Below are 17,156 nucleotides of genomic sequence, written 5' to 3' on the forward strand. Positions count from 1 at the left end.
GCAAAAATACTAAGACAGATTTTGCTGTCCTACCATCCATAATCTTACCTTCTATTACCCAGAAGAATATAACGGGAAAGTCCAGGAACTGAGGAAATGAGAGAGTATATCAAAAGTAATTAACAGGAAGTGGTGTTGGAGGAGAATTTTATGGATTCCATGGACTGCCAAAAAGACAAGTGGGTTCTAGATGATATCCTGAATTCCCCGTTGAAACTAAAATGACTAAACTGAGGCTTTGGTCATATAATGAGAAGACAAATCACTGGAAAAGACAATAATGCTAGGAAGAGTTGAAGGCAGCAGGAAAAGAGAACTTCAGGAACAGATTAGAAAGGGAAATTGTGGGGTTGTAAGCACTCAGAACAGAACCCTCAGGACATAACAGGGATATTGGCTTCTTATATCACTACATATGCTAACCTCATTCAGCCCTTACATATGTATTCTCATCAATCTCAATAGTAGATTGTAATGTAATATAATGCATACTGGAATGTAATGTAATTTGGAATGGTAGATTGGAATGTATTTCTCTGGTCTGGGGATGGGAGATAATGCTACACAGCCAATTGCCCCACTTTGAAGAGGAATTTGCTGTAAGCTTGCCTCCATGCTTGAGAGGAGATGGATGGAACATAATGACAGAGTCTTGGTTAATTACTGTCAGCCTCCCACAATTAAGGACACCTCTGCCTATCAATCTCCAATTTTAACGTATTTATTTCCTTCAATATGTCCCCCCTGGAATTAAACCCAAACAAATGGTAACCAGATAAACTTAAGTTTGTTATTCCTGTTTGTTCTGCATCCGCTAAACATTTTCATTATGCTGTATACTAATTTACTGCACGCTCTCTATGCATATGTATGGACTGGTAATTTCCATTTCATTGTATCTAAAGAAGCCTGGGTGTACACAAAAGCTTCTACCTTTTGGGGAGGGACGGTAGCTCAGTGGTAGAGCATCTGCTTGGGAAGCAGAAGGTCCCACGTTCAATCCCTGGCATCTCCAAAAAAGGGTCCAGGCAAATAGGTGCGAAAAACCTTAGCTTGAGACCCTGGAGAGCCGCTGCCAGTCTGAGAAGACAATACTGACTTTGATGGACCAAGAGTCTGAATCAGTATAAGGCAGCTTCATATGTTCATATGTACCTCGAATAAAACTTCGTTGGCCTGAAAGGTGCCATTGGACTCAAACTTTGTTCTAGACGTAGCTAGAATGAAGAAGTGAGCAGCGACTCACGTAAGCTCATGCCCTGCTACAAATTTTTCTTACGTCTTTAAGGTGCTACGGGACTCTTCCTCTTTTCTGCAACAGAGAATAACCTGCCTAAAACCACGTCGGCAACATTTACTGGCCACTTGGGTCACTCCCAACTGCGTACAAGCTTTCTTATCTACTCTAGACCTTCACCCGGCTGAGCCGCTTGAAAAAGTCTACAAACTACAGCGGAAGCCCTAAGCTCGCATGCCGCTTCCCTGCGAGAAATAAACAAGAGACGGCGCCTGAGAATCGCTCTTGCTCAGGTGCAACCCCCCAGCCCACCCCCGTGTCTCCCTTTCTCCAATCAGCAAGCAGCCCACATCTCTAACGAGGGTCTGGAGACCAGCCCCTCCAAGACCGCTGCCACTCCGCTTCCTGCTTTTGCCTTTCGCTCCGATCACGTGGGCGCCAGCTGGGCCTCACCCTGCCGAGCCACAGATGACCAATCACCGCGCCAGCCCCCCACTATCCCCCCCTCCCTTCCCTGAGTTTTCTTTTCCTGCGTTTCGGCGTTGCCAGGAGCTTTGCTGAGGTCGGAATAAGGGCGGCGGGAGAGTGCGCCCTTGCGCGCCAGTGAGTATCTTCGTTAGGCGGGCCGAGGGAAGAGCAGACTGGCCGCGCCCTTCGCCGCCGAGGTCTTAGAAAGTGCCCAAGTGGAACAAGAGGGAAGCTGGTCCCTGAGGTTGGGGGCGGGGCTAAAGCCTGAGGAGAAGGCCCAGAACAGCCAGTGGCGGCTAGGGCTTGAATAGGGAGGAGGCCGTCTTGGGGTCCTGGGAAATCTCGTCTCCTCCTCCGTTTCCCGCCTTCTTTCCCTTTGCAGACGCTAGCGGCCTCTAGCTGTGCAGGGCCTTGGCGTTTTTCTCGGCCCCTGCTCCTCTTCCGCGTCCGAAGCAGGCTGGGAAGACCTCCGGCCTCTTCTTCTCTCCTTATGCGTGTTCTTCTGGGGATTCCTGTGGAAGGGGGTGGGGACGGAGTGTTAAAAGTGTAAAGGTTTCAGACAGGTGTGTGTCAGTGAACATAAGAAGGCAAGAAGAGCACTTCTGGATCACAGCAGTGGTCCCTCTAGTCCAGCATCCTGAATAACATATCAATTTGCCAACCTCCAGGTGGGGACTGGAGATCTCCACGAGTTACATTTGATCTCCAGGTGATGTAGATTAGTTCCCGTGGAGAAAATTGCTGCTTTAGAGGGTGGACTCTATGGCTTTATACCCTGCTGAGGTCCCTCCCCAGACTCCACTTCCAAATCTCTAGGTATTTCCCAAATAGGAGTTGGCAACCCTACATGACAGTGACCAACCAAAGGACAGACTACAGAGCATAGAGGCTGAGACCTTACCTCTTGGCACTGATATTCAGAGGTTTACAATCTCTGAATGTGGAGGTCTCTGTGATATGGGCTAAGCAGGTGGTGTACTTTTGTTGCTTGTGTGGGAATCAGCTGTTTGCATTTTTGTCTGATAGATTTATGTGTAAAGAAAAGTTGGATATCCATTCTCTTAATTTTTCTTGCATGATGTTTTCAGTGGAAGGTCTGTGTGCTGTAGTGGTTAAGAGTGTTGTACTAGGACTTGGGATACCCAGTTTTGAACCCATGCTACCTTGGGAGCTTGCTGGGGGGCCTTGGACTAGTCACACACTCTTAGCCTGACCTATCTTAGAGGGTTGTTTTCAGGATAAAATGAGAGGAGAATGAGGCAAGCCACTTTGGAACTCCATTGGAGAGGAAAGTGGGGTGTAAATAAATTTAATAAAGTATGCTATTCTCATGCATTATGGAAATCTGCTAAAATTCTAATTGTTTCTCTTACCATCTAGATAATCCAGCATCAATGCAGCCAAACAGGAGGCGCAAAATAGAATGGGACAGCTCATCTGTTAACTCACCCACCAAATATTTCAGGCTCACCAAAGAAGAACTCCCTGTTCCTTCCCCTAGCAGCAGCTTGGCCAACAAGAGAACTGTGTTCAGAAAGACTCAGATCTCGCACTCTCCAGAGTTGTCTTATAAAGAGTTTTCAAGAACTTCATTTGCAGCAGAAGAATCTTCCTCTGATGATTTTGAAACGGATGATGAAATTGACAATGTGGTTAAGGAGACCCAGTGCCGTTCTTCTTTCAGAGGAGTGCATCTTGTAAACCGTTCTGTTTGTGAAATGTCCAAGAGAAGCGTGGTTTCCTCTCAGGAATCCTTGAAACATGAGGTATATGTGAGAATAAAACAGTGTGAATGTGGTAGCTAGCTGAGAAATTTTTAAAAAATTACAAAACTTGTAAGTACTAGGGGAGCTTTTCCCTTTTTGGAGAACAGCTGAAATGATTTAGAATTTATTAAACTATATCTCTTCATCTAGTGTGACTGGTATCTTGCCTTTTGTATTTGGTAATTAAATGAACTTTCTCACAGTAGGTTCTGTTCCTGGGGAGAACATCTGTTAGATTTGAAAAGGCAGGCGCTTCTCTTAGGACCACTTTAGAGGGATTGTAACCTCTCTCGGTATACTAATGGCCAATTAAATATTATAGCTGAGAACTAAATGTGTCCATGTGCATTGCCATACCAGCATACTAGGAAATCACATAATGCTTAGTTAATGACAAAAGATCCCATGATGTTGTAGCTTATTGTAGAAGCCTGCAGATTAAATTACTGACTGCGCTTTTGCTAAATCAGTGCATGGAAGGGATTGCTAGCTGCCTACCCAACCACACGAAGACCCTGTTTGTGCATGCTTAGATTGTTGTTTTCTGTTTAGGTTAAACAAGATGCTTGCAGTGATGCAGGCCAGAACCTTGCACGCAACACCGAAAGCAAAGACATATCAAAGGATATAGGGGCTGAATGTGGCCGTAAGAAAGTGGAGAACCGGGGAGCTGCATTAATTTACCGAAAAGCTCTGCTAGGTGCATTAGGGAAAGCATTTCCAGCCAAACGAGATGCTTCATCTCCAAACGGAATTCATGTGAATAGCCTTCATCGCAGAAAAGAAGCTTCTGGACCAAGAGACAACTTGAGACATCATTCTGCAGGGGAAGATGATCCCAGTTGTAGGAAAACTACACAAAAAGAACAAATTAATATCTGTGTTCAGCAGGATAAAAAAGATTCTCATGGGTCAGATGGTAGCTCAAGACGTGTATCTGTAGTTTCAAGATCAGAAAGAGAAGAGGAATTTAAACTGGGATCCAGTTTTCAGAAACCCGGTGTAAATGAAGAAAATAGTTCAAACTGCAGTGGAAAAGAGGATGTCAGACCAGGATGCAGCTCAAGGCCTGCCTCTGGAACATTGAGACTTGAAGATGAACCAGACCTTACGCAAGAACCGAAAAACCGGAGTAGTCCTGCAAGAGAGGACATTAATACCTCTGTTGGGCAGAATAAAAAAAAACTTCGTAGATTCAGCAGCAGTTCTGGAGATGTGGCTAACTTTTCAAGACTTGAAGGGGAACAAAAACATAAACAAACATCAACCAAACAGCAAAGTAAAATTGATGGAGAAACTGATTGCACCAGCCTGGGTAAAAAAGAATCATGGACACCTGAAAACAACTCAAGGCACGTCTCTGAAGGTGCAAGACATGAAGGCAAAGAAGTATTCAGGCCTGGCAGCAGCAATCAGAAAAGTGCTTCGAAAGAATCTGCTGCTCTCACAAAGCAAAAAAATGTGACAAAAGAACAGTGTACTGCCCCCAGCTTGGTTGACATAAACAGTGAAACTAAAATGCAGTTTGAGAATTTCCAGAGGACAGTTCTGGTTCAACCTTCTTCAAAACTTGTATTTATGGATGAACATGATTCAGAAGTAGACCAAAAGGTGAGACACTGAGATGCGGGGTGTGTGTGTGTTAAACGCCATCAAGTTGCTTCTGATTTATATCGCCCCTATGAATTTATGACTTCCAAAATTAATTGCTGTCAACAGCCTTGTTCATGTCCTTCAGACTGAGGACTGTGACTTTTATTGAGTCAATAAATCTCATGTTGGGTCTTTCTCTTCCTGCTGCTTTCAACTCTTCCTAGCATTATTGTATTTTCCAGTAACTCTTGTCTTCTCAGAAAATGAAATGAAGCCATAGCTGACTGTTTTTGAGATGTCTTTAATTTCACCCAGTCACCACCTCAATAGGTAAAGGTAGTCCCCTGTGCAAGCACCAGTTGTTTTTGACTCTGGGGTGACGCTGCTTTCACAACATTTTCACGGCAGACTTTTTACGGGATGGTTTGCCATTGCCTTCCCCAGTCATCTACACTTTCCCCCCAGCAAGCTGGGTATTCATTTTATTGACCTCGGAAGGATGGAAGGCTGAGTCAACCTGGAGCCGGCTACCTGAAAACCCAGCTTCCGCTGGGATCAAACTCAGGTCATGAGCAGAGGGCTCCGACTGCGGTACTGCAGCTTTACCACTCTGCGCCTCAATAAGAAGACAGTAAACTAAACATTTAATCTGGAATTTAGTTAGGGTATCTTTGAGATATTCTATATATTTTCCTTGCAGTGGTGGAAGAGATGCTGTAGTTCAGTTCTTTACAAGAGAAGGTCTTTTAAACTGACCATGGGAACACTCAGGAATTGTCAGACATATTGCAGCCTGAACTCTGTGGGAAGGAAAGGCTGTAGGATGAACTAGATGGATTATAAATGTGGCCTGTGGTGGTGGTGTCTTCTAACACTCTTAAGAATAGTGCGTCTGAATCTTGTGACGGGTCCATGCTCTCCAGCACCCTGCCTTCCATAGGAGCCACCCAGATTCCCCAGGAGACCCAGAGCTGGTACATACTAGTCAAAGCTTCATGCTGTTGTTGTCTCCCTCATCCCACCCCCTCACCCCAGACTGACTTTCAGCAATATACTGTCTTTGAATATGCAGGTCCTATTTAGCCATAAAAATTGCATGTTGCAGATTTCCCCATTTTGCCAAGTTTCTGAGGTACCCATTACGTTTAATTTACAATTTACCACTAAACCATCCAGTTCCCTTATCTAGAAAGCCAGTTTGATGTAGTGATTAAGAGCAGTGGACTCTAATCTGAGGGTCAGGCTTGATTCCCTATTCTTCCACATGTTGCTGGGTTGTTGCAATTCTCTCAGCTGTTCTCAAGAGCGGGGAGTCTGTTGTGGGGAGAGAAAGAGATTGTAAGCTGCTTTGAGACACTGAGTGAAGGGCAGGGTATAAATCCAGGTTCCTCCTGTTCGCCTTCTTCAAGCCTTCTAACATTAGCATAACAGATGCCTGTACCTTGGTTCTTTCTCCAAGGATCCCTGTCTTGTTTGACACTTAGTTTTTCCTCACACTGCAATGTGTGGTGACAATTCTGAGAGCTCGACTTTTGAGGTTCACTGGAGATCTTTTTCACAGTTTTGTGAGTACAGTGTTAGATGGGCACTGTTGCTATGCAGTCAAGGTAAAGCACAGAAAACAAAGGCACTTCATTATTTCTGTCCTTCTGGAACAGAATTATGTTTCTTCAATATACATGTGAAAATGTTTGACTGTATCAAATTGTATTATTTTACCTCATTACTTTTCATTCAAGGAGGACTGCCTGCTAGCTAAGCCACTTCTCACAAGACCTTTTCTCTGTGCTTCTACCAGCAGAGATGAGGCAGGTGGCAGCCAGAGATGGGGTTTTTTCCAGTGGAGAAACTTTACCTGTGAATGTCCTCCCTCTCAATGTTTGATTGGCACCTACTTTGCATAAGATTGCACTGTAAAGAGAGTAGATTTGCATCCTCAGAAGGATGCTTAAGATTGCTCTTTAGTCACCAGGACAATACAAAAAACAAACACTGTGATGTACTGGCTAACAGCATTTCGTAAAACCTTGCTTGTAATATTGTAATGTACAAAAAGATTATATGACTCTTAAAAAGGTTTTACGAAATGTTGTTAGCCAGTACATTACGATGTTTGTTTTTTGTATTGCCTGTAGTATAAACTGCGATTCCAGGTTGTTGGTTTTTCTGCTTGTATTGGGCATTGTGCACCAGAACAAAAATAAAACATTTCTTTTTACCTAGGCTTTTATCTAAGGGGGTGGATTTCTTAAAATTGTTCTTGAAATCTGTTTGTAGTCTGTAGAGGATTGTTATGAGGATTATTTAGGCTGCTAAACATTCTGTACTCAATTTTTAATTTGCATGATTTTATCTTTTAATTTGAGCTCTCTTGTGTAAGTCTTTGAAGGGGGAGCATACGCATTTTCTAAATAAGTATGAAAGAGCCCCGTGGCACAGAGTGGTAAAGCTGCAGTACTGCAGTCGGAGCACTCTCCTCATGCCCTGAGTTCAATCCCAGCGGAAGCTGGTTCAGGTAGCCGGCTCCAGGTTGACTCAGCCTTCCATCCTTCCGAGGTCGGTAAAATGAGTACCCAGCTTGCTGGGGGAAAGTGTAGATGACTGGGGAAAGCAATGGCAAACCACCTCGTAAAAAAAAGTCTGCTGTGAAAACAACGTCACCCCAGAGTCAGAAATGACTGGTGCTTGCACAGGGGACTACCTTTAGCTATGAAATTTAAATACACTGTTTTCCCACAAAGAGCATGCCACCTCTTCTTCCCCTGCATTCCATCCATCTGTCCTAATGTAAATTTTTGTAAGAGGAGAACCATATGTCTCTCTGAGCTCCTTGGAGGAAGGACAGAAATGTCATAGACGTCAGATTTCCAAGTCTACACATGCTAATAGCATTACTTTAAAAAAAAAAACAACCCAAAATTGCAATCAGATGTTAGAAAAACAAGTTGAATTATGTCTCAAAATGTTTATTTCCTGCTTATTGTATCTTGTTGTGCAGCATAAAGAGCAAGAAAAAGAGCCTTCAGAGGGAAGTAGCTGGACTGATATGGAGGATGCGGAACCATTAGCTATTTTCTCGCAAGAGGATTCTATCCAGAATCATAATACTTCTGAAACAAAAGACACTTCAGCATCTGCCACAGAATTCGTAATGTATCCTCCTCACCTGTACAGTCATAAGATGAAAGACTATGCAAAATATTGGACAAAGCCCACCAAGCCAGAACACTGTAGTCCTTTTTCAAGCCCCTGTGAAGATACTTCATTTGATTCTTCATATTCTAGTCAGATCTGTAACATTTCTTTTGATACCTCAGTTGATATTTCATCAAATACCTCACAGGATAAAGAATCTTCATTGGAAGAGGTGCATGGTAGGCCATGGTCACTTGGTTCTTCGCTGGTCTTTGAGAAGAAACATAGACGGCGGAGTATGGAAGTGGGACCATCCATTCCTATTTTCTCCACACCAAGCAAATTGGACTCATCTCTTACTAACCGTGTACACCACAATTTGCCTGACAACTTACCCAGATATTTAAAAGATGGATTTATTGACACTCACTGCCATCTGGACATGCTATATTCAAAAATGGCTTTTAGGGGCACCTTTTCTAAATTTAGAAATAATTATGAGACCACCTTTCCTGAAGAATTTGAAGGCTGTATAGCTGACTTTTGTGATCCTCGTACCTTGAAAGACTCCTTATGGGAAGATTTATTAAAGGAAGACATGGTTTGGGGGGCTTTTGGCTGTCATCCACACTTTGCACGCTACTACTCAGATCTTCATGAAAGAAATCTCTTGCAGGCAATGAGGCACCCCAAAGCTATTGCCTTTGGAGAAATGGGACTGGATTACTCTTATAAATGTAATACTGCAGTCCCAACACAACACAAGGTAAAAGGCTTCTAGTTCTTTTGAGGCTGTTCTCTCTTAAATGTGAAACTTTCTTTTACTGTGGAAGAGATGTAGCTTTGTAAGAAAAAAAATTGTTATGGAGCAGTCATGTAGTTAGCCAATTAGGATTATTAAGTTTCATTTTGGAAAATACCTTGCCAAACCACTGATCAACATATTCCAACGCACACAGGAAAAACAGGTGGGTTGCTGAATAGTTTTTGGATGGCTATAGAAATTTTTGTATATGTATATAATGCTATCTTGGGCATTGCCTCTGTTCCAATTGAAAACTCTTAAAGAGCTCTTCTGAAAAGAAAACTCTTCTGTCTAATCATTCATAACATGCTTTGAATTGCATATTTGCTGTATAAACAACGCCTGTTGGTTGTAAAGCATATGGGATGTATGCATTATGGGTCTTCTGTTTCTAGAATGTGCTGATACTACAGTGGTGAACTGAATGTGAACTTCTTAGTGTGTGGGCTATAGCCCTGTAAAGTGGACAGTAAATGTGGAACTGTCATCTTGGAGGGTGTTTCTCTCTTGATGCTATAAGACTATTGATACTTGTCTGGTCAAAGCCGTGAGAGAGACAACAGTTTAACCTGTCTGACCACTTGACTATTTGTGTATATGCAATCTGTAGTCTTAATTATATCCGTTTATCCAGTGTTAAATGTCTCGGATTAGTTTCCATTTATTTCCTAAATGCATATGCACCATGGGTTGGATCCTGAAGCACTGTGAATAGAAGGGAAATAACCAGTATTCCTGTTCCCCAGATACCTGCAAGAGTTCACATATAGGTAAAATAGGTTCTGTATTAGGCTTATGTTAATGAAGGGATTGAAAGAGCTGTTGTGCAACCGCTTCTGTCTGTCTATTTAATAACTTGTAAACAACTTTTCCAGTTTAAAAAGTCTCCAAAGTGGTATTTATGCAGTCAAGCTGAGATAAATATAATAATGAACAAAAACAACAAGATCACAACAAAAGGAGAAACGAAAATATAAGTATTTAGCGAACTGGATAAAATGCATTAAAACAAGACATCAAACACTCATGAAGGCCTTTGACAATAAAAAGGCTTGAATTAGTGCCACAAAACATTTTGTGGGCACTGAAATGAACCTGTTGTGGTAAGTGTATTTCATAAGCCAGGGACCACCACTGAAAATGACTTCTCACCAGTTACCCAACTTCTAGTGATTGGAGCAATTTGAGGGCTTCTGATGCCAATCATAAAGATCAGTAGGAGAAAAAAGGAGGAACTCCCTGCATTAAAGTAGAACTCCAAAAAAGAAAATGATGGGAAATACTGCTTATTACTTCACCTGAAAATTTATCACAAAAGGTTATAAGATGTCTAATAAATCAAAGAATCAACAGTTCATTACAAACATCCACAGTAAGGACTCATAAATCAGAATGTGCTCCACAAGAGAATCTCTTCTGTCTACGAAGAATGAGCTTGTGCCTTGTATGGAACTGACAGGAAGCATTGGTTCCACTTTAAGCCAGAAGTCTTGAGAAAGACAACAAAACATACCGTTTTTATGTGGACTGGCTTTGTATGAATAGACTTTTCTTCATACACATCAATGCCACGTTGGAGGACTGACTTTTGAAATACTTGTTTGCATTGAGGATTTTGGAAAAATTCTTTGTGGCACTTTTAAGAAATGCCAGTGTGAGCAAATTTGAGCCACTCTGTGGACTCCCTTGTAGGTTTATTGTGCCTGCAAGCGCATTCTGATTTATGAGTCCTTACTGTGAATATTTGTAATGAACTGTTTATTCTTTCATTTATTAGACACCTTATAACCTTTTATGATAAATTTTCAGGCTAAGTAGTAAGCAGTATTTCCCAGCATTTTCTTTTTTGGCATGACACATGAAGCTGCTTTATACTGAATCAGGTCATTGGATCATCAGTGTCAGTACTGTGTATTCAGACGAGCAGTGGCTCTCTGGGTTCTTTGGTAGAAGTCTTTTACGTCATTACTACTTGATCCATTTTTAACTGGAGATCCTGAGAACTGAACTTGGAACCTCCTGCGTATATTGCAAATGCTCTACCGCCGTGCTATGGCCCCCTTCTCCAGATCTTTTGTTGCTGGAGAAACACTCCCAAATCTGTGCATTTGAATTAATCTGCTTGCCATAATTTAAGCCTGTTGACGTTTCTGGAGGTAGGCCTGTGTATAACATATTGGATAATCTAGATGTTGCAAAAGCATGGGTTATTTTTCTCTCTTTGCCAGGAGAGTTGGTATATTAGTCTACTACTGAAAGTCATTGCATGCCATAGAAGCTACTTGAACCTGCAAGATGAGACTCAGATGTAAATGCATCTCTTAGCTTCAGACTTCTTAAGTGAGGTTGCAACCCATTCAGAGCAAGCTAAATATAGCCAACCAGTAGCACTGAATTACTTGTCAATAGTACCACAGCCTGGTGTCATTGGTCTTCACAATTAGCTGTCCTCTGGTCCATTATCAATTCCAGTTGTCTTTTTAGCATTTCCTCTGCCAATCCTGATTCACTTGTAAAACACAAGTATTTGTCACCCATGTTCTGACTCCTCATTTTAGTCTCAGGGTATGGATGAAAACCCATGATAACAGTCTCACAGGCTCTAAATAAGTAAAGGTCCAGGTTAGGGTTGCCAGGTCTTACCTTCTCTCCAGCAAGGGGTGGGAAGGATCTTTACAGGATTCGAGGAGAGGCAACGATACCACTGAGTTTTGCCCAAAATATCAGAGCATCACCATGTGATGGCTTGATGATGTCATTACACTGAGGAGTCATGCTGGGCCCTGGCTGTTGGGGGTGGGGCTTAAGTCACCACCAGACTATTACTTTACCTAGCAGTTTCATGTAGATGGTGATGTCATGGGGGACAGCACAAAGCCATGTGGAACAGCTCAAATCCCTTACCACCATTTTCTGGACTCTAGCTGCCATTTTGGAATAGATACCCCAGAGGCCAGTGATTTCTGACCCTACCTCCCTCAGTCAAGCAGTCTAGAAGTACCAAAACCAAGTTGGAAGCTAAATTTTCTTGTGCAGCATCCTAGTGTCCTGAGAGTGGAACACGCCTTCTGTCTCTCCCGTGTACAGTACAGACTGGGTAGCTCAGTCAGTTTACTGTGTTTGAAATAAATGGAATCTGTGCCACTAGAGATTTTTTTAGAATTGACTGTGTATAGTAATGGTATAAATGGTAATAGCTGAACTTGGTGCTAGAATTACAGACACACACATCACCCCTCTGTTCTCAGGGCAGCTCTAATGGCATCTAAAGGCATGCTTTCTTAATTCAGGTGTTTGAAAGGCAGCTGAATCTAGCTGTATCCTTAAGAAAGCCGTTGGTAATTCATTGCAGAGATGCTGATGATGATCTGCTGAATATTATGAAAAAATGTGTACCAAAAGACTACAAAATACACAGGTTAGTATACTAAATGCTAAATTCTATAGTTCTGTTATGGTTCTTTAAGGATAATGCTGTGACTATGATTGCATCATTGCTTGTGTTTAGACTTACAGGGATACAAAGACTCTGCAAGGGTGGGGGAGCAATTAAAATGATCTATCCCTGGAGCCAGATGGATCCCAATAGCTTTCTGATGACTCTAGAGAATTTCGCTGATGATATTGTGGGCGCTCTTGTTGATGCCCTGGTTGACTTGGAATGAGGAAATGAACCTGGTAGTTGACATGATCACTCCTGGTGCCCTCTCTCAAGTGTTAGAGCCCATGTAGCCCCTTGGTTTACTGTGGGTCTGTGGAAAAATGAAAAGACGAGAGACTGTTAGAGCAACAGTAGAGGAAGACGGGTAAGACACAAGCAAAAGCTCATTTTATAGCATACTATGTGGTAGTGATGGTGGCAAACAACACTCTTCTGCCAGCATTGTGTAGGCTAGCACAGCTGTTGTGGATGGTGAGAGGCCTGTTGGGATCTAGCCTTCAGGAGGAGCTGGACAGTTTAGTGGACCACTGACTCAGCACTTTGCAGATAAAATCTCTCTCATCCATTCCATTATGGACTCTGCATTAGCAGTGACAAAGTCAGATGGTGCCAGGGTGCTGACTTGTCTGGTTGTTTGGAATACTTTTCAGTTATGTAGTCTGAGTCTATGGGCAGCAGCTTTGGAGATTTGAGACCCATCAGCACTGTTGTACGACTTTTGCTGTTCCCGATACTTAAATCTGCGGAGGGAGGGGAATGGGTTTGAGAGTTAATTAACTCCTCCTTGAGAGTGGAGGTGGTTGTCCTAGCTTTGAAACAGGCTTTAGCGTCTCCACTTTTAAAGAAAAGTATCCTAAGGAGATCTCGGTAAGTATTGAGCATTCTCAAATATTCCATTCCTGAGCAAGGTACGGTAATTGAATGGGTGGTGGCTGAACAGCATCAAGATTTCCTTGTTTAGATCCTTGCCGGCAAAGGTTGATCAGGTAAAGTGCTACTATTTTGCTCTGAGGCTTAATTTTTCTTTCATATTCTGAGAACATTTTGCTAGTTTAAGAATAGCAGTGAAATTTTGCATTAGATTCAAAATAAGTAAAAGGAAGTAATATTTCAGAGAGGCACTGAAGAATTCAGCAGTACCCAATGATACTTAATGGATGACATTGCACTGAAAATAGGTTCCCGAAAAACAACCACTTTTAATTAAACCACCTGTTTAATTTTTACTATAATTCTAAAATCAGCAATTATTGAAAATTAATATATAGTATGAATGCTTGGAAAAAATCTGTGTCATTGAAACTTCATGCTGAAATAAGTAAAGAATCAAAATATAGTTTGCATTTCCACAGTCCCCTTTTAATCTGTCTCAATGGAGTGGCTTTTTAAAAGCACAAGATAAAAAGAACCATGACAGCTAGGTATTTACTTCTACCTTGCAGTATTGCCTTTAGCATAGCCTGCATTATTGCTTTTCTGCTGCTCACTGGTCTTAATATACTGCAGAATAACCATCACTTTCTCTTCTCTCTCAGGCATTGCTTTACTGGTAGATACAATGTAATAGAACCATTACTGGACTACTTTCCAAACCTGACTGTTGGATTCACTGCATTGCTGACCTATCCATCAGCAAATGAGGCTAGAGAAGCTGTTAAAAAAATTCCTATAAGCAGAATAGTAGTAGAAACAGATGCGCCTTATTTCCTTCCTAGACAGGTAAGGTAATTCTTGCCCCCCTTTTTAGTTTTGTCTTTACTCTGTTTGTTTTATACTGCCCACATAGAAGCCCTTTCCTTTTCTTGTGTGTAGCATCAAAAGGAACTTTAAATACACCACTATGTGAAATTTTTCTCGTTAAGTCTTTGAGACCAGTTAATTCTGTTTGGAGGTTTTGGGATGGAATGGATTGTATAGTACAAGTAGCAAATATAAAACACAGCAATCACACAACTGACTTCTCTTGTACACTTCTCCTTATTTGAGTTGCATTGCCATGGGGTGTTCAAGCATCTCTGGTTTAATTAATCTGAAAAGGGTACATAAATTCATTGAGAATACTTTAGAATTAATAATAAGCCATAATATGCACAAGTGGCAGTGTTATGCCGCTTGCTTTGTTGACAGGTCACACTCAGGTTTTTGCATGTGACAGGTATTCTAGAGAAGTGCCAAAAATAACATTTTTGGGGTGGTACAGGTGCAGCAGTGAAATGACAATAACAAGGGAATCAGTCTGGTAATAGTAACGTGGAAGTGGGACTATAGTGGATGTATAACCTTGATAAGAGGGTGAAACCCTTAAGGTTGAAAGAGAAAAGGGGAAAGCTAAAGGCTTCAGGAAAGTGGAATCTAATGAACTGAAGCCAGTGGTTACCAGTTGCATACTATTCTCTTGATAGAAGGAAGATGTTGGGGAGATGAGAGATAATATATCCTAGCTGCTTTAAAAAAGATCTCCCTGTAAGGAAAATGGCAAAATAACCTAGCCTGGCAGATTCTTCTCTCAGCCCTCCTCTCATAGATGATGAAAAAAAAATCTTATTTATTAATGCATTTGTTTCACTAATCAAGAGATGATGAAATAATCATCAAGTTATTTTGATTTTCTGAATGTCAGAAGCTGGGAGTAAATCAAAGAGGATAAATAAATCAGAGTTTGAGTCCAGTGGCACCTTTAAGACCAACAAAGTTGTATTCTAGATATAAACTTTTGTGTATCTGAGGAAGTGTATATGGACATGAAAGTTTATACCTTGAATAAAAACATTGTCTTAAAAGTGCCACTCGACTAAAACTTTGTTCTGCTGCTTCAGGTCAACATGGCTACTCACCTGGATAGGTAAATCAGTTAGCAATTGCTTTTTTTAAATTTTATTCTCTTCAGTGTATCTTAAAATTGCCCACAATGCATTTAGTGCAAGATGAGGGGATTTTTTGTTATGTTAATTCTTAGCTGTTGTTCTAATTCTTAATTGTACAGAATAAAGTAACCAGTATTGCTTCTAATGCTTCTGGTTTTCTTTAGGTACCAAAAAGCCTGTGTCAGTATTCACACCCAGGAGTTGCTCTGCACACAGTGAGAGAACTTGCCCGCCTCAAGGAAGTGTCATTATCCATTATGTTGGCTGCTCTAAGACGAAACACCAAAAAAATATATGACTTATAGGAAGGTGCAAGAAAGCATGGGAAAGAGCTGCTGCTTGAATGCTGGTTTGATGCAACAGAGTATCTTCAAGTGATTATTCTGTAATGCAGATGGATATTTGCGGTTCAGCAATGCTGTGGATAAGCCTAGGTCTACTGAGATTTCTGAAAGAAGCCAGGCATCAAGTGCTTAGAAGAAAAAGGTTACATCTTGATCTTGTTTGTTGTCTTAAGGTGCCTTATTATTGATGTTAGTCAGAGTGACTTTCCTTTTAATTTACCCATCCTTTGGAGGCAACAAAGAACACAGTATTGGCTTTTTAATTTTTGTTTCAATTTTATAATGGAATGTTTTATAAGGTCATCCTCCATTACATTGGACAAACCCAGGGATGGTTGATGTAGAGAGTAGATAGAGGCTTAGCCTCTTCACAAGGAAACGGTGCTTTTAAATAATAAAGGCCATATTGGAGTGTTTCTCTTAGAACAGGCTACCAGGTCATTGCCATAGCGTGCCTCCTTTGTTGTTTGCCAGTTAAACACTTTTTCACCTGCTAGTGTGTGTGCAGCAATACCTTTAGTGGAGAAATGAAGTGCATTTCCTGTGTATGATAGCTGAAATTCTTTACATCTGTGTACGCCCAATGGATCTTCTCAAACACTGATTGAAAACTATGGAAAATTCACTTTTAAAGAGAACTGAGACTGTGGATACTGTTTAAGGAGCTAATGGTGGAAGACACTGTGACGGGAAAGTATGGAATACATAAGTGAAAATAGAAATCGCAAGATTTTTCTGTAAAACCATGTCTAAAATTTTAGTTTATTTTAATTAGACTAGTTTTTAACCTCTTCACTTGAGTTATTTGATAAGGGAAAATAATTCCTTTTTTATATAATTGATTTTAAATATTATTTGGACTTTAAAGAGTTGATTTGTAAATGTATTTTTATATAAATATTGGTACACTTAGTTTATATAAATGACTCCTGTCAGTGAGCAACTAACTAAAACCTTTAGTCATTAACATTGAAAACAAGTGATGTTCTCCATTTTTCTGTTGCCTTCAGTCCAGAAATTCCACGTTATATGCAAAAGTTCTTCCTGTAAGTACGTTTATTCCCATTGTTAAAAGTATTTTCCAGTGTTTGTGGAAATGGAATTAGCAATTTAAGTAATCTTTTTTCTTTGTGTATATGCAGGAATGACAATAAAACTGCTCTCTATGTTTAGGCATAGTCAGTTGTCAGTTTTATTATTAGAAAAATTGAAGAAAAGGCCAAGACATTGCATGCAAATAAGCTTAGCTCTCTAGTAGCCAGAAGCATATGTCATCTTGTCTTTACAAAAAAAAAATTTTTTGTTTTTTTGTAGTTGCATTGTAATGCCTGTTATCCCATCTATAGCAAGCAGTGAAAAGCTTCCTCTGCTTGCGTAGTACCTATCTTTTGTATTGCAGTAGTTATCTTCCTAGGCATCCACATGGTATGTATGCACACCTCACTACTTCTTTATATACTTAGCTTGCATCTAGTTTCATGTACTCTCTAACATGCGGTGCT

General features: G+C 41.0%; 1 protein-coding gene across 3 annotated transcripts; it reads left to right on the plus strand.

Annotated features, from left to right (window-relative positions):
* The first annotated feature begins 1,620 nt into the window (after positions 1-1,620).
* TATDN2 (TatD DNase domain containing 2) lies at positions 1,621-16,832 on the plus strand. 3 transcript variants are annotated; one of them, XM_060239612.1, is made up of 7 exons: positions 1,621-1,840; positions 3,086-3,471; positions 4,024-5,082; positions 8,063-8,965; positions 12,295-12,422; positions 13,982-14,165; positions 15,475-16,832. In XM_060239612.1, the coding sequence occupies exons 2-7, from the start codon at positions 3,100-3,102 to the stop codon at positions 15,613-15,615; spliced, it is 2,787 nt and encodes a 928-aa protein (XP_060095595.1). In that variant the 5' UTR covers positions 1,621-1,840; positions 3,086-3,099; the 3' UTR covers positions 15,616-16,832. The 3 variants fall into 3 exon arrangements, with proteins under 3 accessions (XP_060095595.1, XP_060095596.1, XP_060095598.1); XM_060239613.1 differs by lacking the exon at positions 1,621-1,840 and adding an exon at positions 1,846-1,902; XM_060239615.1 differs by lacking the exon at positions 1,621-1,840 and adding an exon at positions 2,031-2,268.
* Positions 16,833-17,156: the final 324 nt, after the last annotated feature.

This window comes from Heteronotia binoei, chromosome 5 (genome assembly GCF_032191835.1).
Source record: "Heteronotia binoei isolate CCM8104 ecotype False Entrance Well chromosome 5, APGP_CSIRO_Hbin_v1, whole genome shotgun sequence".
In the NCBI taxonomy this organism is placed as follows: Eukaryota; Metazoa; Chordata; class Lepidosauria; order Squamata; family Gekkonidae; genus Heteronotia; species Heteronotia binoei.